Genomic DNA, 22,199 nt, shown 5'->3' with positions numbered 1-22,199 from the left:
GAGCAGACTTTCTCACCAGCAGCCAAACCACCAGCCCGACATATTGGGAAGAACATTTTACACCCAGCACCGTACTTTTCTTTTTTTTTTTTTTCTTTAGCTTGGTTTGCAAGGCTGGCAATTCCTATGGCACAGAGAAAATCCTGTTTCCTTCTATTGCATTGAGCTACGAACTCATTTTCTGGTTTTATCAACTAAGTTGTTGTTGTGATGAGTTGTACTATTACAGTCCCTTTATGCTGTCTACTTAATTTTTTGTGTTTCAATTTTTTTTTTTTTTTGGTGTAACCCCTGTCTGCATGTCTTCTCTCAATAGGACCATTATGATTGAGCCACATGGTTTCCATACTTTTTAAATTGTCCTTTAACCACACCTGGGGGCGATGTCAGATAGAAAAGATGTTTTGCACGATAGAAATATCACAGTGTGAGAGTGTAATCATCCCAAACAACCATAGAGAGAGAGCTGGTACAACTTAAGGGGAACTGCCATCTTCAAACAAACTAATGCAAGAATAAATAACAAAAATAGATGTGTATCGGTTATAGGGGTAAAAACATGGAATGGACTAGATAATGAATTAAAAAATTGTAGTTCAATAAATAAATTTAAAAAGAGTACTTTTACGTCTAGTACTTTTCTGTATTTCTCTTTTGTTTTGTAACTTCAAGTGTTGTTTCATTTCCTTTTAGTTGTTTTTTGTGTTTTGTTTGTTGTTTGTTGTCTATTCTGTGTTAGTCTCTGTTTACTGTTTGTTTTCTCTTCTTGTTCTGATTGTGTTGTTGTATTTTCTAGTAAAAAGAGATTTAAGGGTCTAAAGGTTAGGCACAATAAGCTTAGGCTTCAGCCTACACCTTTTTTGGTCTGTTCTCTCAATGAAAGTGAAAGAAAATCGTAGTGTATTAATTTACTCTTAAATGACCAAAATAAAAACTACTACTACAAAACCAAGAGAATTGTACAGTTCAAATGTGATTTGAATTATTTTGTATCCAATTTAGCTTCGAGTTTTTGACAGTTGAGAGTAAATTCTTGCTTCCAGAAGCCATCCCGACCTGATGTCATCTTGCACTTTGAGAAATGGTCTTTAATTGTTTTGTGTTTTATCCGCAACTGGTTTTAATCAAGTGCAGTCCAGTGTATGTCAATTTCAGGTTATTAGCGATCAGATATATCAAATAAAACTTGTGAGATCTAACAAAGTTTCTGCTATAAAGAATGTGGTTTATCGGCGTAGGTTTATGATCTAATCCTACATTTGGCTGTATCTCTAAGTACATTCTTGGTTTAGCACATAAAGTCTGACACGGCCTCTGGTCAAACTCATGAGGTCTGACTAAATCTCTGCTCTAAATGGTGAGGAGTGGCTATATTTCTGGAGAGGGGATAACTTTCTGCAGCTCCGGGGTGAAACAGAGGACAGAGAAAAACAAAAGGGGGAGAAATCTCGGACGGAGAAAGAGGGGTGTGATGGCTGAGGGACAGCGGGAGCGAGAAAAATGAACAAGGAGCATCAGTCGTGGGAGATGAGGAGAGGCGATAAAGTGACAGAGGCAGACAGAGAGCGCTGATGTGTGGCAACGCAGGTGACGGAGAAAACAGCGCGAGGAGACAGCGAGGTAGAAATGAGATGGAGCCTGAGGACGGAGAAAAGGAGATGTGACAGAGAAGTGGACAGAGGATGCACGAGGGAAAACAAGTCACTCAAGTTATGCAACCGCCGGGGTCATTGTTATCACTCCACGGTTAAAAATAGGCTGGCAGCTGGGGCAATTTATATTTGAGTTTGGTGAAAACAGCGGCCAGTTGGAGCCGAATCCATCTGCACCCTGACAGTGACACCATCCACCCTCACTAAAGCCAGCATGAACCCCTCCAAGTGGCATCCATGACACGGATGAATGCAGCGTTTCTGCTTTCAGATGAGGAAAAGTATAGGCTGTATGGCACATTTCCTCTAAAATAGACTCTACATACACACATAGAGAGTCTGTCGGTGAGGGACGAGATTTTGGTTCTAGTTTCCGTCTTCCATTTCCGTAACAGTCCGTGCGGGGAGCCGAAAAAAGCAGAACGCGCCGGCAGAAATGATGTCTGGACCTAAAACACCCACAAAAACGACGGATGTCTGCCTGCTGTGTTGAGAAATGTTTGACTCGTGTCATAAAAGAAACAGAAATGGAAGTGCTTCCCGGCTTGATTCCGGCTAAATCTGAAAAATAGGCCCCAACCGCCAGAGGGGAAAAAAAAAAAAGAAAAGAAAAGAAAAGAAAAGAAAATCATCATCATATGATAGCCGATGACTTCTGAGATTGCACGTAAATTCAAAATAACAGGTATGGGTAGGCAAACTTTAATTTTGTGTCCTGTTCTCACCTATTTTTTGGAAAGAAGCAAACAAAAAAATGCCACAAGTGCTTCAACAATGAGTGGAAAATCTTGCCTGTAAACTGACAGTTCGGTTTTTATGTTGAAGCTTTACTGTCTGACAAATAAGGATTTAAGTAATTCTGCAACACGGCCTGCCAGTGGGCATTCAAACTGCAAGCTGTAGCCCAATTATCGTCAAAAATGTCCTGTCATGACATGAAGGGTGGTCTCACCCAAAGAACAGAGGGGCGTTTACACCTTCCTGACTGAGCCTCCAGTTAATGATGCTGTACACCTGCCTCTTTCTTACATCTGCTACAAGGGAAATACTTCATTTTTCGCTTTGGAGTAAAAGAAGCCGGTATTGATGCTCTTCTAGCGGTTCGAGCTGAACATATTTTGAGCGCTGTTACACAACCGGACTGCAAGCCCGTGCTGTCAGCGCAGAGCGTATCTGTTCCCGCAGCCTCCAGCCTCCACGGAGCGATGCACCGAAATCCTCTCCTATCTCCTGAAAGCTCAGAGAGTCTGACCTTTACGATGATTGTCTCCAATTGTTTTGATTTGCTCAAAGCGTTCAATGTTGTGAACAGCCAGGAACTCTTAAGTGGATGAGGCTCCAAAAGAAGGCGCAGAAGAAAGAAGCATCTCTGTTTACTGTGAATTAATTTTTCATACGCTGTTAAGTTTTTGCTTAGGTCTCTTTAACTGATTTACACGGGTAGACGCGATCGGGATCTGTCAGGTTCAACAAACAAGATGTTATTGATCAGTTAGTTTGGTCTCCAGAAGTGTTCATGCTGACTTTCATTGACAGGGAAGTCTCAATGTCAAAGAAAAGGCAAAACCTACAGTAAGTTGTTTCCAGTGGGAGAAATGTCACCTGTAAGACCCACAGCCCGCCTCAATCAGCTGGCGATGAGAGTGAACAACAATTAAAGAAACAGGAGACACCAGCTGGCTGCTCTGTTAGCCGCTAACTGTTAGCCTAGCTGAAACAGGATCACACTATCTAGTCGTTCAAGCTAAAGCAGAACACAGTGAGTTTTACAAGAAAACAATAAGAAAAAAAAATTGCTAAACTGATCGTCATTTTAATTGGTGATAATTATTTGCAGGGATGTTTTGTAGGCGATTAGGCTATGCAGGACACGAAAACAGAGAGTGAAATGATAAGCATATGAGAGACTATTTACAGAAATATGTAGCAGTAATTATAGGCAGGACAGTACTACCAATGTCAGAAAACTGTGAAAATGTCTCACTAGACATAAATTTAATCAAAGTATTTCTCATATCCTTTATACCGTATTTCACCAATTAATCGCCCGGCCGCAAATAGCCGCCTGGTTCTTATAATCGCCTGGGGTCTGCACCCATTTTGCGTATTAAACGCCCACCCGAATAACAGCCGGGGCGATTATTTGAATTATATTGAGGTAAACCCAAAATAAGGCTACTCACCTTATTTTTGCAGAAGTAAACAGTTAGTCGCACAATAACTGTGAGGCACTTCCGTTTTCTGTCAAAATAAGAGCACTAGCTAACGTTAGAAAAAAAAGGGTGCACCGTAATCTTAAATGGACCGACTGTAAATATGTTGTTATCACAATAATGGCCTGGTGCAGGTCTGTGCAAAAATAAATAAATAAAGGCCTGCAGCGAATAGCCGCCTGGTTCTTTTAAACGCCTGAGGTCCAAGTTGATTTTGCGTATTAAACGCCTGGGTGATTAATTGGGGAAATACGGTACTTCAGAAGATTTGAAACATTATAAAATGCATGAGCTGCACTTTATAATATGCAACCTTTTTCTAAGCCTAAACCCCCACATCCTTAACCACAGCTCTGGCTTACCGTGCTGCTGTAGAAAATACACCACATGAACGTGGGAACACACCTGGATACTAGCACTATATTTAATTTAAGTATATCAAGAAAAGAAAAAAAAAAACAAGATTTAAGAGATACTGACAATCTCCATGAAATGTCCTACTGCCTCTACGAGACATGCACATCCACGGGGAAATATAAGCACGCTAGAAGATTGACAAGCATCTCTCCGGGGAGCCACATTTAGTGTGTGTGTGGCTGTTTTCCAGCCCATCAATACAGATTAGCATTCAGCTGTCCGCCATTGATTCCCCTGCTATCTGATCAAGTTCGGCCCGCTGACTGACAACCACTCTGGCGTACAGCAAAGCCAATTCATTCAGCTATTCATTAGGCCTTTCCAGCCTCTCGCTCTGGCTGTCTGTCAGCTCTGAGAGAGACCATTACACTCCTGGTCTGTTTCACTGAACCTAAACGGAACCTGTCAGCCCCCTTGATACTGAAAACGTTTGTCTGAAGTGTGTGAATCTGTCTTTTCTGGGCTTTTTTTTTTTTTTTTTTTTTTTGTTCCCCCAGCTGCTTTGCTCTCAGGGAGGTCAGCACCGGGGCTGCAGCAGCTAACGGATAAAATCGATAAAAATCAGCAATAAAAATATCTGGCAACTGTTTTTATTATCCAGTTGTTGTGTCTGTGCACATGCTGGAGCAGTTGATGTAACCTTGAATTAAAAGGTTACTATATAACAGTGAATTAAAAGGTTACAATATATATATTAAACTTGTAATTCACTGTTTAAATATCTGTTTGGGCATTTATTCCTTATATTCCTTATTAGCGCATATCAGATCAGATAATGTGTGATATGCATGTGTAAACAGAATAATTCAAAGAACTTGTAATTGACTTTTTTTCTTGTCTTTGTGTGTGTAATCAACTTGTGAATTTTTATAGTGATATCTGAAAGTAAAATTTGGAACCCCTTTCCCCTGTGTGTTAAAAACAGTGTTTTTTGGTAATATGTGGTCATAAATAGGTGATTTTCAAAACTTTCCACCAATGGGATTCCTTGGGACTTTTTTTCCCCTCACTCAGGACAAACTGAGGATACAAAATCAGTTGAGTTTGCTTCTCTTGCAATTTGTCCTCGGGTTTTTCATAAAATGACTGGACTACTATGCTATGTAGTTAATTCCACATTAACCTCGAGAGAAGACTGATGATGAATTTGAAAATGGAGGACAAAGGGCGCTGTCGTGCAGCAGGGAAAAGTCAAAGTGTGTGAAGGAGGCAGGGAACTTTTTTTACACTGCAGAAAGCACAGCGGAGCCGGCGTGGCATGTGAGCACACAACACGGTATCACAAAGCAGTGACATAAACAAACGAGTTGACAGTAGGCGTGTATTTAGTGCATCAACTCGAGCTGTGTAACTTACGCCACATTGTGAATAAATCTCAACACTCGCGCTCTCGCAGGAACGTTCTTGGACTTTGTTGCACGCTCATCGCATCATATTTTTTCCCGGGCAACAACTCACTTTTTGCAGCAGCACACTGAGGCTCAAACACCCTAAAGATTACTGATTTCGAAATAAATTCACGTGTTGTTGTTTCCCACATAACCCGGAGTTCTGGTTGTGTGGGAAACTATTTTACGGCGTTACAGTGTTTTTGCTGAAATTAGGTCACAGAGCCACTGGGGGGGTGTGTGTGAGATGCAACTTAAAATTTGCACCTATCCCCTGTTAGGTGTAAAGTCATTCCTAAATCAACCGTGAAAACGACTACAAAGCCCACAGAGACGGTCAATTCACGATTTCTCAGTTGATGCCGGCAGCACATTCTCCATGATTGTATCCTCTTTTTTTTTTCTTTTGATGTATGAACGGCAGAATTTGATCAGTAAATATATATTTAAAAGAAATAGATTCCATCCCTTTCATATCCTTTATGACTTTCTTGATGACTAGTTTCCTTGATGCATTTGACGTCAGCTTACACGGCATAAAGGCTGGTAAAAAGAACATATTAACGTCTAAATAAATGAAACTGTTTTTTCCATCTTGGCTCAACCACAAAGGCTTTACAACAGGATGAACAAACCAAACCTCTGGTACTACTTCTGACTTTCTGCTAGAACACATACGAGACAAGAAAGGGCACAAAGTCACATTAAATGCTTACACACGATAGTGTATTTCTATTTATATTACAGTGCATGTTTTTAGATTTATAGCTCATGTTATTTCCATGTATGAAACCAGACGTGTTAATGATGTTTCCGTTCGATGGGCTTAAGTTGGGGTGTAGCTTAACGGTGCAACTGCACAAAGACAAGACCAAAGTTTGAAAGTAACAATGTAGGATTTAGTGTCTTCTTTACATGCAACCTTGCATTCAAATTTACGCGCAGCTGGTGCAACAGGCAGCTGGTCTGTATGTGTCTCTTGAGAGAAAAAGAATGTGCTGTCTATATGTGTGTGTGTGTGTGTGTGTGAGTATGCATTCCTAGGTGTATATCTTTTTGATTAGCTAGTCAGAGAGAGAGAGAGAAACAGAGAGAGAGAGAGAGAAAGAGAGCATATATCTCCATTAGGCCCAAGCAAAAGATATATGCCTGCTGTTTATTGTAGCACACACACACACACACACACACACACACACACACACACACACACACACACACACACACACACACACACACACACACAGACTCTTCCTGGAAGGCACACCCTGAGATGATTTACAATTCAGACTCAGTGGACAGATCCGTCTCCTCTCTTGTCCCCTCTTTCTCATCCTCCAATCGCAGCCTCCCGACAAAGAAGGGCAGGACAGCGGGCGTGACAGAGAAGATGTCCTGAATGCATTCGCACTTATTTGCTGACACTGAGACAAAGAATTTAATTATAGCACAGCAGCATTAAGTAGCAGTGCAGACAGGGAAAACAAAAAAAAAAAAAGGGGGGGACAATGAGGACAGAGGGAGACAAAAATAGCAAGTGTCGTAACTCACACCGTAAAATGTTGTCAATCACACAGAGAGCAGTCTGGCAAAAGGTCACCGAGAGACAAACTCGCAGACAGGAGTCTATCCGCACAGACAAAATGAGACCGACAAGCGTCTGAACACACAAACAGGAAGGTGGGCGTGTCAGAGGACACCTAGACACATCATCAATTCATGTTTTCAACCTGGAGGTAATGAAATATTATACAACTCAAAAAATCAATCCTTGCAAGCTAGTTGGGCCAATCAAAGATAATCATGCCTTTTTGTCAGGTGCTTTCCTTTCCTAGTGTTTTCTTGTGATAGTTGCTTTGTCCCGGCCCTTCACAGTGGGGAAAAACAACAAATTAAATTAAATACTGCAATATATAGATGTTTTTTTGGGTTTTTTTTAGACGTGCAAGCTGGGTTTGGCTTGACAGTGATGCGAGAGGAAAAAGGTCTTGGGATCACCAAAAATCAATAGGGCTGTTCCTCTCGGGGGTCATGAATGTGCAAGGCAACTTTTAACAGATTTGGATAAACAGCATTCGAGATATCTATTTCACAGCCAGGATGTGCGGCAGCGGATGAGGCATCAGTCGAGGAAAATCCATAATACCCCCGGGACGTTATGGATATGGATGGAATTATGTAATACGAAGAAATGCCAGAAGCAAATTTGTTTAATTTAAGTTGCGTTGATGACATTACCTTGTTTTGCCTCCAGCTCCTCCAGGCTGAGGGAGGGCCTCTTCTCCTCCGGGGCAGGGACCGGCGGAGGCTCCTTGTCGATCATGTCGGCCCCGCCCATCACGGCCTCCAGCCCCTCCTCCTCCAGCAGCTTGATGAAGACGTTCATGTTAACTGATGTTTTCTCAAAATCATCTCAAGGCACTCAAAACATTTCAATCCATAGCATTTAAAGAACCATTTCCACCCAAGATCCAATCAGAAATGTTTAAATATGTAAGCTTCCAATTTCAGATTTTTTTTTTTTTTACATATCCTTCTACCTTCATTCAGCCACGGTAGGTGACCACCACAAGAAAGACTAACATTAAGATTTCTTGAATTTTTTTTCCCCCCAAAAGATTGTGATTGTGCTTATATCGAAATAACATATCTCAATAAGATTTGTTTTTTGTGCACATCAAGCTCTAGAAGCCAATGTGGAGGCTAAGTGGTGATGGATAGAAACCAAAAAATATCCAATTACATTTTACATTAAACATTTCCTCCATCTTAAAATACAATTTATCAGATCAAGTGTTACGTAAAATACAAACACAAATGACAATGTAGAAAATCTGACCATGGACAATAAATAAATAAATGTGAATTTTGAAAAATCCCCAAATCCCCAAAATGTGTAGCTGAACTAGACCTTGTCCTCGTCCGAGTCGTCGTCCAGTCGAACCCGGTTCTTCTCCAGCGGCAACATGTCATTTTCTTTTGCCTTGATGGCAAAACATATAGGGGCAAAAGAGGCTGCAATGACAGAGAGAGAGAGGTGGGGGGTGAAGAGTGTGTGTTAATGTTAAGCAGCAGAGCTCAGAGAACACAACAAAGAGGTCTTGACTGGCTGAACCAATGAGCCTTCTCTGTTTACAACAAGAAGAGCAGGAGAAAGTGAGGAAGAAAGGCGAGAGAGAAAAAGAGATCATAATGTAGGGGGGTGAAACAAGACCAGAGATGGAAAGATAAAAAGGAATGGACAGAACAGGGAACAGAATATACAAAGAGAAAGAGACAAGCAGGCAGAAAAACAAGGAAAAAAAAACAGAAAGCCAGACACAATAGAAAGACCAGGGCTCAAATTACAGCTCTGCCTCCACCAATTAAGACCATAAAAAAAAGAAAAAACAGGTCAGGTGGTCGAAACATTTATATCCTTCTAAGCTGTCTCTTATACCCCTTTTCCACCAAAGAGGTTCCAGGGCTGGTTCGGAGCCGGTGCCTGACTTAACACCGGTTCTTTGTTTTTCCACCGCCCAAGCACCGGCCAAACTGGTTCCAAATCAGTTCCAGACAAGCACCAACTTCGAGCAGGGGCTAAACAGGGGCCAGAGAAAGAACCGATGACGCGACCCACCACATCATTGGTGGGCGGGGTTACAGACCCAAACAGGAGCAGCGAACGCTATAAACGTATAGCTAAACGTAGTCATCGTTCGTTCCGACCACGAATACGACGGGTAGCCAGCAATAATTGCATTTTTTCACCTCTGGATCTCAATGTAGGCTTGTAAAGACACGAGCAGTATTTGCATCGCTACGATGACGTCGTCCATTTGTCGTCCATGTTTGTTGTTGTGATTCCAAGCGAGCGTCTCGCACACCCACATGATCACGTATTACGCTGACGTCATGACGTGGCTCTGACTTGGCTCCGCTTGGCTGTTGGCCGATGGAAAAGCAAACCGGTTCTTGGTTGGAACCAGTTAAGCACCGGCTCTAGCACCAGCACCGAACTAGCACCAGGTTCTTTTTGGTGGAAAAGGGGCATTAAAGGAGCTACGCTACTCCTATTGCACAAAAATCAGCCCAAAAAAAAAAAAAAAAAAAAAAACTCATAGACTCAGCCAATCCCCAATAGCCGATATATTTGTCCAATCGCACAAGCCCAGCTGGTAAACCTGACTACAAAAGTTGTGTTGTTCGTCCCCCATGAGTTGATGCAATGGATTTAATTTATCATCATCTACAGAAACTACATTACACAAGCAAGAAACTGTAAGGATCGTAAGCCTGAACTGTGCTGGTTTCCCTTTACGCCCTGGAGAAAACGATGACCAGCCCCCGACTGTCACTGTATAATTCGCACCCTGGGACAGACTGAGAGAGAGAGGGAGGCATTAAAAGAGAGAAAAACAACGGAGGAGAGAAGGGAAGGGAGAAACAAGCGAGGTGAGTTAATGAAAGGTATTGTTTCCTTTCTACCGTAACCTCTATATAAATGATCCTAAATCTTAACCAGCCTTAAAATGTCGGCCGCAGAGCAGCAGTTAGGAGACACAGAGGTATCCGTGTTGTGCGTTTTTCTTTTTTTTATTATGAAACATTAGAGGTAATTAAATGTGTTTGCGCTGGAGGAAATGAAAGTGAAGTCAGTGTATCTCCTTCCCCGAGGCGTCGACCCAAAAATGGAGCCTTTAACCTTTCAGCGGAGGGCCGGACAGTTTAATTGTGCACCACTCCCACCAGTAAACAGTTATCAGCTCGGCCTAGCCTGCTTCATGACCTGCTGCCTCTTTCATCAGCAGAGTGTGTGTGTGAATGAATGCATTAGTTTGTGTATGCGCGCATGTTTGTGGGTCCAGACAGCTTTATAGCCACCAGCCTCCTTCATCAATGCGTGGCCATTTGCTGCCTGATATCACCAAATGAAATTGCCAGCATGAATACTAACGCAGACTCTCAGGCAGCTACGCATAAACACTGGCACGTTACACACACTCGATGTCGGCGCACACACACTCACACACACACAAATTCACCCAAGGGTTTTGCATCTCATTTACTAAACGAACAACTGTGTCATCAATTAACAGCTCACCGAAACAAGACAACAGCAATACAATTATTTAGTTATCAAAGAAAGAGAAACAGAAAGTGTGTGTGTGTGTGTGTGTGTATGTGTGTGTGTGTATGCTCTTGTGTCTTACTCTTAGTCAGTTTGGACTCCTTAACTGCCTTGTCTGACTGAAGCTTTCCATCATCATCATCATCATCATCGTCTCTCCCAGTCTGGATGAAGAGATAGAGAGGAGAGCGGGAGGTGAGAGAGAAAAAGAAAGAAGGAAAGAGAGAAAGGTCCTTTTAAATAAGGTGAACTTGGGTTACGACCTCCTCTGTGTATTTATTTAGCAGGGGTGCACCACCACCACATGGAAATAACCTCCACTGCAAGGCGAAATGTCAAATTAAAATATACATATACATTTTTTTATTATCTAAAACTGAGATTCATGTAATCCAGATGCTGTGGAAATAAAGAAAATGTAGATTATAGCATGATTAATAAAACATTTTCGCACTAGAACCTCCACTCGAAACCGAACCGCAACGGATACGAGACAAAGCTATAATTACTGCCCCAGCTGTAAACAAATTACAGAGGAAACTGTGGTTAGAAAGGGACGAGAGGATGAGTGCAGTAGAGAGGCAACGCCAATTTAGAGCTCATCAATGAGTAAACCAACAGGATCAGCATTTGGGTGAGATTGAATTTCTAGCTGCATGCAAACCCATCTGAATCCGTTCCCCAGGTCCTGCACTAACACAATCAGGGAGCAAACAAACAGGATTTCCTGCGGAGGCAAAAAAAAAAAAAAGTTTGAAGTAAATTACAATACAAATAAACCTACTTGAATCTACCTCTCAAAAAAAAAAAAAAAAAAAAAACTAACAATCAGATAAGCGAGATTTGGACTAGAGCCAGGTGTCCAGTTCCATTAGGACCGACTCGACTCCATTTCTACATTCTCTGCTTTCACGGCGTGTTACAAGTGGGACACCAAGACGAGCAAAGAGCTATTTTTAGGGAAATTTTGAAAAGAATCCCCAAAAGAGCTGGACTTGCATCTGCCTGTCAGTCTGTTTGACCAGCAACAACGTGCACGCAGGTACACACATGCATACACGTGCACGTTTGATTTGGTTGGCAGGTTGGATGATAGGAAAGCTTTTTATTTATACAGCAGACAACCGGGTGCATATACATAAATGCATGCATTATGCCGCCAAATGAACAATTTTCTGACTGAAAATAATTTTTTAAGGAAATTTTCAGTGTTCTGGGCAAGTCACCACACAGAGATGGCTCTTCTTAGAGTTAGGTTTAGTACGGCTGCCAACAAGACTATCCCATTCTCCTGGATCTCCTCGTGAACTGGGTTGGCCTCCATGGAAGCGTCCTAAAAATGACTCCGCTCATACAACTCAGGTAGAACAGTTTTCTTTAGCATTGGAGATCATGTGCCAGAGTAATGTGGAAGCTGCCCTGGTCCCCTGTTTTTTTTTTGTTTTTGTTTTTGTTTGTTTTTTATTGGTTGCTTGAGGTTTTCTCCCTGTTAAAAAGGCTTTTTCCTCACCAGTGTCACCAAGCGCTTGCTCATGTGGGAGATTTTGGGTCATGAGATGAGCCAAAATTTGCTGGGTCTCTGTGAAGCGCCTTGAGACGACATATTTTGTATATTTTGGTCAAACCAAATGGTGATGATGCTGGTATCGTCGCAATCAGTTAGTGGATAAGTGATAATTTCCTTAAATTAAATGAAGATAAGACTAAGGGACTTAGTTTGCCCCCACGCTGCAAGCAATCCACTTTTCTGTAGACCTGGGAATAAAGCCTGGGCATCATCCTAGATCCTGACTTAAATCTGAAATTCCCCGTAAAGAATGTGATCAAAACAGCATTTTATCATTTAAGAAGTATTCAGAAAAACACAGCTGTTCCCTTCCCAATAAAATTATGAAAAATGTATCAATGCTTTTATCCTGAATAGACTGCAGAATTGCTCTTTTTATCGGTCTTCCAGGACCGAGAAATCAAAACTAATCCAGAAGAGTGCTGCTGGTTTTATAAACAAAACTAGGAGAGGGACTGGCCCACAACACAGACTCTGTTATTATATAATCCTTCATGAGCTCTCAGATCTTCTGCTGCTGGTTTTGTGATTTTAAAAACTAACAATCCCCAGCAAAAGAATACAGGTAGTTGAGCCTTTTTTTTTTAAACAGTTGGAAACCCATTTATTTAACTTAGCTTTTAATTAATGTTATTTTATATTTCCTTTCCCCCTTCTTACTATTTCTTACTTATTTTTATTCCTACCTTGGTTTTCCTTCACTGATAGCAATTGCTAATTTTATTCTCTTTTCTATTCGCATTGGTTTTAATGAGTCAGTTTTTAATTTGTCTGGCCTCATTCTCTTGTGTCTTAATATGAAGCGCTTCATTTTATTGTAAAACACCAAGCTACATCCTTTGTATGAAAGGTGCTTTAGAAATAAAGTAAACTATAGTTTACTATTTGCAGGCTGATTATTGTTAATGATTAATGGAATAACTATAATATAAATAACTCCTTTGCCTCAGCCTCAACTATAACTGTTTATTTAACTACAGACCTGCACTGTTCCAGTCAAGGTTAAAGGTTTATTGCAGATTTTCTGAAGTGGGGTTGTATGAGATACAGTAAGGTTTTGGCTCTCAATGCATTTTATCGCATAATGACTCATTATTAGACAATCAAAGTTTCGTATGCTTTGTGTACATCATTATACAAGGTAGGGCACAGCTGCGCTTATGAATGTTGAAACTGTACAGTTGAGAAAATGCAGCACCAAAGGAAAGGGCTGCCTGATGGCAAGTTAAAGCGGTGAAAACAATCTAAATATACTGTACACATAAAATGATATTGATTTCTTTAGGTGTGCCTTTTTCTCAGTGGCTAAAATACATTTTTCTTTTGCCACAACACTACATTGCTAGACTTCTGATCCAGGTTCTCCTCCCAGCTTCTCCAAACTGGGGGCCTGCAGATCACCCATCTCCTGTTGGTAATACACTATCTATGAATAGATACCTCCTACAACCCCACTTGAAGAAAAAAAAAAAATCTGAAATAAACCTTTAAGGCTACCTTTTCTTGGGAATTCATTTTCAACAAACAGAGAGACAAAGGGAGAAAAGCAGAGACGGAGCGGTGCGAATTTGCAGCGCCGAGAAAGTGGTGATGAAATTAGCGGGGGGACTAACAGTATCTGTGGAGGAGTAAAAAGTTTGGCAGTGGCCTAATGGAAGTTCCTCAATATTTTACCGTTCTATTAGGGAGGCATTTGGAGGTGCTGGGTGGAATAGAAAAGGTCAGGAGACCATTAGCACCGCCGCCGGAGCACTCTCTCTCCTTGAGGATGAGTCAATATGATGAGATTTGAGGCTAAGTTAAGCCAGTGCACACTAATGGAAGGCAGGAGTACAAAGCAAAGCAGACATCAAGAGTGCCTGGTCAAACTGGCACGGCATTTTGACTCCGGGACAGGACATACAGTAACACGGAGGGATCATTCACAAGTGTAATATCACTGGAGGCACCATTTCAACATTTTTTTTTTTTTTTTTTTTTTTTTGTGGTTTGCATGTTTTAGCCCGTTAATGTATTCTGCACATTACTGCCAAATATTTCCAAAGCACACCATGCATTTTGTTTTAGATGTTTGGACGCTTTGTCTCCACCTTAATGGCAGCCATTTGTTACCATTAATTTTAGTTAATGGCAACAGCACAAAAATCAACTTGCAGAGACTTGAAACCTGCTTGAGATAGGTTTTCCTTTTTTCGCCCCTTTAAATCACTGTGTGATAATTAAGTTTAATGTCAGTACTGAAGAATGATGTGGATTTGGCTATTTCTTGCTTTAAAAAAAAAAAGTTATGATCTTCTGGCTAACTGCCAAGTAGATCATTCATTTTTCTAAAATATCCAACTCAATCAAACATTTCTCTGTGAAACTCAGATGCTTTCCCTGTGGAGGAAGAGAGTTTATCCCCCGAATGTCTAAATTAAAAAAAAAGAACATCTTAGAGAGAGAAAAAGTAATGAGACTTTAAAAATAGAAAAATAATCTTTTTTTTTTTTGTATTTTTTTTTCAGATGTTGTCAGATATACATCAGTGGACTAAATGAAGTCCTGAGTGTTGTGATGCCCCGACTGCATTTTACATCTCTGTCCACTTTAGAAGATTAAAATCCAGTTCAGCTATTTGGAGCTGTGGTTGTAGATCACGTGTTCTAAAACCACATGTGGTTTATTTCACATGTGATTTCACCTGTTCCTTTATCTGTGCACCTCACATGAAATTCCAGGTGATGCATCAGAAACTGCTCTGATTTTGACAAAATCTGGAAGTATGATGCATCATCACACCATGTCCCAACCTTGGAAAAATACAATAATGTTTATTTTAAAGATGATATGTAAGATGCTGCTGGTCCCGACAGAGTTTGTATTAGTAAATTCTTAACTTTGACAGGCAACAAGTGTTATATACAGTCACTCAGTGTCCACTTGATTAGGTCCGCCTGTTCAGTGCAACAGCTCGGCCATAAATTCTACCTTTTAACAAAGTTTATAATGTTCGGTTTTTGTTGACATTGTGGAGAATGTGTAAATTTAATTCTGTGTTTATTACTGAGGTTGTAGTCTGCAGAGGTCTTGTACTGGACTACTTTATACTGAGAAGTGTTTCTAATTTTTTGTCCTCCCTATTTATTTACCATGAGGGGGACAGAATAGTGGAAACAGCTGTCAGTAAAATGCAGTCCAGTCCAACAGCAGCACTAACTATGAGCTCAATGCCAAACATAGAAGTGAATGAACACCTCTATTACTGTGACAAAAAGAAAACCTGAACATTATAGGCAGCAGAAAGGGAAACTTTATGGCACAACAGTTGCATTGGATGGTATCAGATTGTATGTGAGTGTATAACTGACATTATATTTGCTAAATACACCCCACTAACTGGTCTAATGGGGGCACAATTGCTAGAATTCGAAAAGTTTTGAAACATGAAATCTCAGGCAGCCCTGGTCAAATTTTGATGAAATTGGAAGGAATGATGCTTTTTAGCACTGTGGTCTGGTGTTTAAAAAAAATAAGACTGTGCTGACAGTGGCACTATAATTAAAGGTCGGGAAAAAAAAAAAAAAAAAAAAAAAAAAACCTGAAAGGACATAACTGCTACATGACCGGTCTGATTTTTAATGAAACTTGCATCTTGTTATCCGCTAGCCCAAGGGATGTCAGCATCATTCATGGGGGTTGACATGTTTTATTTCTAGCAATGGTTGTTGATTATCTCCTCCCCCAGGCCATTTGTTGTTGCTGTTGTTTTTTTTTATAACTACAGCTACATTATATATGTCTGGTAACTAATCCTGCCATTTCTTCATATCACTGCAGCCTGCGACATCTTGTTTTTAGCTCATCCAAGGCTTGGTGCAGGGATATATTAGGATACATCACATGTGTTTGCGCGTGAATTAATTTTATTCTCTTTTCACAACAAAACAGAGAAAGCTTGAGCAAGTATCAGAGTGACGCATAATGAAGGGGGTATATCACTCCATTTAAGAGTTTCCATGAGCTATCCCTCACAGCCTGGGACACCCTGAACAAGAGAGTTTCTAATCTGCTGTCGACAAAATATTTAAAAAGGCAGGCCAGGGCATGGTTTTCCAAAAAAAGAAAAAAAAAAAAAAAAAAAAGAAAGACAAGAAGAAATTAGCTCTGTTTTGTCTTTTATTTTGGCAACTGTGTTTGTGATTACTGAATGATTTATTTTTTTCTTACATTTCTAAATCAAAGACTATGGCGTCGGTGTCCATAGTATTTGTAGAGATGCTGGACTGTGCTGTAATTGGACACACAATGCTCCTCAACAGTGATCTAATTTCAGTAACTACAGTCTGTTGTGGGTAATTGCTTAATCATCCATGCCAACTGTCACAGATACATGTCAAGACAACCCGAAATGCTGATTTGGGGCAATGTGTGAGTCAATCAGTGCACAGTGTCCCTGAGCAATTTTACACATTACTGACTGCTAAAATGTGTCACGTTACTGTCTACCGCAGGCTGTAACAAACACGTGCTAGTAGAGCATCAGTCTTGTTTTCAGGCTCTGCCCGACTGAACAGGATGCAACAAGAGCAAAGCTGCTTCCTGCTACTGAAACCGAGTCAAATCAGGTCTGGAGATGCGTTTGTGAAACTGCCTGCATATAAAATCAAAATAAAATATATATATATATTTTTTTTGTGGTTTTAAAGTCAAATCAGCTTCACATCATCAAAGTGATGATCAAACCTGTCTCATGACTTGACTCTTGTCTCAGTCATCAGGAAGCTTGGAGGTCTGCTTGCTCCTGCTGAGAAAGGAGCACTCTTAGGACCATTTTTTTTTAAGAGTGTGGGAGTTATAATTTGACATGGCTTCATTTGTGCAAGTGCATGAGATCCAAATTCTTCAAACTCAGGGATTGAGAACTTTACAAACAATCCATTTAGCTGTTACCATTCTCCAAAAATGAAACGGTGTATTGCTGATTATTTTAAAAAAGCAAAATGAGAAGAGGGAGGAAGACGCTGGTGGGGAAAGACAGATCAACAAAAGCCTCTGACTGACACTGCTGATGATATAAGGACCGACTGACCGAATGCACCGTGAAGCGTAAATTCACGAACGTGCAGGAGCTTGGCTGTTCACACCTGAAGCGCAGGGGGGCAGGAAAGTCAGAGGAGCTGGCGAGGCTGGCGTGCAGATTTGCAATGCATTTTCAGTGAGGATTGTTGTGAAATGCGCTCACAGCGTGCAGAGAAAATAGACGAGATGCCGAAACGGGGGCTTCAGATCACGAGTCGTCAGTCTGAGCTGTACCAAAAAAAAAAAAAAAAAAAGTGTGACCCAATCATGTGCCGGTGCAACCAACTGAGAAAGCTGGTATCTCTGGTGCTACAAGTGAAAAAGTTAGCTGACACAGACTCTAATAAGTGGAGAAAATGCCTTCATATGACATAAACTCTAATTCAGCAGTTTACACTTACACTTTCCATCTCCCGTTCTGTGTGAATTCAGCTTCACCAGAAGGTCAGCTGGTGTTCGTTTATTATACTGACATCACCTCCTCCTTGACTAAATTAAAAGCATCCATGTTGATTATCCAATCCGAGGGCAGGCCGCCTATAATTTCTGTGTAACTGGTGCAGTCTGACATGGACATTATCAAGTGGAGCGCCACTGGAACTGATGAAAAGCCCTGAGAGGAGGATTTTTCAGGGAAACTGCACTCAGAGCACAGTGATACCCTGCATGCTGTGGTGTGTATACGTGCCAAATGCTGAGAAGGTACAGTAATTATGTGACACGATAAACACCTGAGTTTTAAGATTACACCTCAGGGGAAAGACTAAGACAGCGTTTTTCCAACAAAATCAGGTTTCACTCAGGCTTTACCTTCAGTAGTCGATGACGGAAAACAAGCTCATCAGATCTTCAGATATTAAAAAATAAAGTGCATAAATCAGATCCATTAAAGGTGTTTTCTGTAGCCACCAAAAGAGATAAACTAGCCGGCTAAGGGGGGTTCTAAGATTTTGTTTTGTTGTTTTTAATAAAGATTTATTTTAGTGTCTTTTCATGCAAACTGACACCTTGTTTCCATAGCGGGTTATTTTGATTTAGTCCTTGTCTTTTGACTAAAACGCATATTAGTTTTGGTCACATTTTCACACTTAAGTCACAAAATCTATAGAACTTCTAGTCTCATTTTTGTCAAACGCATTTTTTGGGGATTCTTAAACTGAAATCAACACAGTAACTTTTCAACAAGGACACACACAGATGATTTTAGATTTTAGATGCACTTCAGACTTAATTTCATGCATTTAATGATCCAGTGTGAAGAGTATGGGAATAAGACCTGCACTGAATGTTGCTTTACTCCAAATCATGAAACTAAACATTCAAAACATTATTTTCTGCAGCATTATCAGTAAAGTTTGTCTATAGATCTCTCTTTTATTTTTTTTTCTTGATTGGAGTGTTGTTTCACTCACAGTGAACTCTGTGTAGCCCTGTGGCTCCGCCCTCATTCAACCAATTCAACCAATGACAGGGCGGCACACTGCAAGGTTATATTTTGAGAGACACGAACGAGAGGGGATTTTTAAACGTCTGACAGTCGACTAATAACATTTTCATCCTGTCTCGTCTCATCAATGAAAACCAAACATAAATGTCATCATAGGTGTTATTACCAATGATCTATTTTTGTCTCGTCTGGTCTCACTGTCATCACAGAATAAAAAAAAAGTCTTTGACAAACATTTTTCATTATCGCCTTCAATGACAAGATTAACACTGATTCAAATTGTCTTCATTATTCAGTATTTCAATTTACCACCAAAAGTTTAGCAGTAGATTCATGTACTGCATGTAGTATGTACTGTAGTATTTAGTGCTGTACATGTCTGAATTTGTTTTAAGTGGGGATGTTGGGGTTGTGTGTGCACAGCGAACCCTCTCCTTGATGCTTCACTGTGTGGTGAGCGTCAGAGAAAGCAGCCTCTCTGCTGGATCAGCATCCACCACATCCCTACACAGCATAAGTCTAACATTCAATATTCAATCTCCTTCCTTACAGAGCCTTATCTTTGTGTTAGAATCTGTACCATGATCATCCACTTTGTGCTGTTAGAATGTGTGATAATACTGAAAATACCCTCCGTAAGAATTTACCACAAAAATAATATCCAGCAGAGAACCAAAAGAGAAACCAACATAAAACACAAAAGTGCACCCATTCCCCAGGAAACTGCTCGTCCTCGCTCCCATTTTCCATCATTTCCAGTTCTACCTCGCTTTAGCCGTACACGCAGTGCCTTGCAAAAATATCCAGAACCTTTGACTTCTCACACATTTTCTTTGTTGTGCTATGACGTTATTTTAAAATGCATTTATTCAATACTTTCAGTCTGAGCTCTGCGCAAAGCACTCTGTTCTCGGAAAATGACAGAAATAGAGCGTGCAGAAGTTTCTACTTCGGTTGAGCCGGACTACCAGACTAGAAAAAAAAAAAAAAAAAAAAAAAAAAATGCTCAACCTTTTAGATAATCTGTCATATTTTGATTGCAGCTAAGTGGTTCTGGACAATGTTTTCTTCTTTAACTTTTTGTGAATTGATTTATTCTCCTTTCTCTCCTGTAAGTACAGTTTGGCATATGGTTCCATACCTGTTAACACGACCTAATGGGACTTAACTGTGTGGGCTGGACTCGAAATCGAAATACGTGGGATATATAGATTGGGTTATGTGTAGTTAATTTATGAGTGACACTGAAATCCAGGTTAGATACTTGTGCAGAATAGATTTCTCTGTTATTTTCTTCCTTCATTCTTTTTTTTTTTTGTTTTGTTTTGTTTTCTCGCTTTGATGACTTAAACATTATAGATTCGGTGGGCAGGAACAACTCTTTCAACTTCTTCTGGGCGACGGGAAACATTCTTCAACAAAGTCCAAGAGCAGTAAATATGTACCAAGTGAAAGAGAAGAAAATATTCTACGTTATATCTACTTTGACAAAAAACACTGCTAGAACAGTCTTATTTGGTTAACATAAAACCTAAAATATGCCTTCTAAAATACACAATAGGTTAATTCTGTTTGCTGTTCTGTTTGTAAGACAGAGTGGCCACTGTTTAACATTGCAAATTCATTCATTACTTTAAGGCATTTTTGCAAAGTGCGATGACTGCATGGCAAAGATCAGAGGAGTCAGCTCACCCTTCTAGGATTAAGAACTATTTCGTGAGTGCCGGGCAAGGGAATGCAGGTCATACGGCATACGGAATTACACAAGAAAATGTTCCTCATTTTATCAGCAATTTCATTATGATCATAACAGAGAGTATTACACACTGCTCGGTCGCCCAACAAACTGCGGAGCCGGTGAAAGGTAAGCAAAAGCTCCAGCATCACACCTCAACTAAGTATCTTTACACAGACCATATAGACGGCTTGCATAGCAGTCAAAATCCTGCGCCTGCAAAGGCCAGATAACCAGAAACCCTCTGTGGCAATACCTGTGGACAAACTGCTCTTAGCTCCTATTCCAAATATAAACTGCTGCTGAGAGGAAAAAAAAAAAAGTGGCAATGCAGCCAGTGCCACAGAAGAGAAAAAGCAAACCTCATGAGATACATTTACCACGTTTGAAGAACGCTTCAAAGGCAATTTCCTACTATTCAGCTGTAATTGAACAGTACTTTCAACATTCAAAGCACTTTACCAAGGCCCTGGAGAATAGTAACTCTTACAAAAAAAAAAACTCTTAAATCAAAGCCCGGAGGAGAAGAATCGGAGGGAAACTCACTTAAAACCATTTGAGAAAGACTCAGTTGGAATATGCTGGAATCCAATTAGACACACACAAATACACACACGCATGCACAAAAGAAAAGCAGTAGACCTGTAATCTCCATTAGAAATGACTGTGAGTTGAATGGAATTGATCCTAAATCCTGATAAACACAGGGCTTTTCTGACCTCTGAGTTTGTCAAGTCAATGAAGCTTGACAACAGAGATCCACGCTAACATTTTTCCCCCAAGGAGAACACGTGCTCCTAAACATGCGCTCCTGAATGAAATACTTAGGAGCACACGGAGAAATTCAGGAGCACGGTGAAGAATGCTCAAGTAACAGAGATTATTCACCAACAATTTATTATACTGCACGCATGTGTATGTGTGTTTGTGTGTGTGTGCATCGGTGAAATAGCACATACCATCAAAATCACACACTGGTCCATGCACACTATTCGCAAATGCTGCTGTTTCATACTAAAACCTTTCCATCTGCAATCCAGCGGGAGGCTTTTATTGTGAAACAGCCACTGGAAATGCCATATGTTTACATGCGAGTGCAAATGGGTAGTTTTAAACAACCTGGAGGTGAGTGTAAGTGTCTGTACTGTAAACTTGAAGTAACGTTAACACCTCACATCCCGCTATGTTTAATAATCACAGCTGTTTTGTGTCGTCTGTAACAAAAGATCACGGCAGATTGTAATCTCTACTCGCAGATTGTGCTTGTAAATTATCTTTCCAGTTCCGCACATTTCTATTTTTAGGAGCAAATGCAAGTGAAATACCTGCACTACAGAGCCCCTGGACGACACATACTCTTCAGATACTGTGACAGAAACACAAGACTGTTTATGTTAGTTTATCACTCTGCTCTCCAAATAGGAAAAAGCAGCACATCGGTGTTTCTTCCCACACAGAGAAACCAAACCCCCTGCACCGCTGCTGCTACAAGACCATGAGTTCTGCAAACAGTCAACCAGATAGATAGATAGATAGATAGATAGATAGATAGATAGATATACTTTATTGATCCCAACCAGGGAAATTCTGGTGTTCCAGCAGCAACAGTAGA

General features: G+C 40.5%; 1 protein-coding gene across 4 annotated transcripts in view; it reads right to left on the bottom strand.

Moving 5' to 3' along the window:
* Positions 1-22,199, bottom strand: part of sfswap (splicing factor SWAP) — a 143,763-nt gene that overhangs the window by 62,122 nt on the left and 59,442 nt on the right. For all 4 annotated transcript variants that reach the window (XM_030065268.1, XM_030065269.1, XM_030065266.1 and 1 more), the window contains 3 exons: positions 10,860-10,941; positions 8,579-8,682; positions 7,906-8,035 (listed from right to left, as the gene is read on the bottom strand). In XM_030065268.1, the coding sequence (XP_029921128.1) occupies positions 7,906-8,035; positions 8,579-8,682; positions 10,860-10,941 (316 nt within the window). The remainder of the gene's footprint in view (positions 1-7,905; positions 8,036-8,578; positions 8,683-10,859; positions 10,942-22,199) is intronic.

Source organism: Myripristis murdjan, chromosome 12, assembly GCF_902150065.1.
Source record: "Myripristis murdjan chromosome 12, fMyrMur1.1, whole genome shotgun sequence".
Taxonomy (NCBI): Eukaryota; Metazoa; Chordata; class Actinopteri; order Holocentriformes; family Holocentridae; genus Myripristis; species Myripristis murdjan.
Note: the sequence above shows the minus strand (reverse complement) of the source record. Positions and strands in the feature narration are given on the sequence as shown.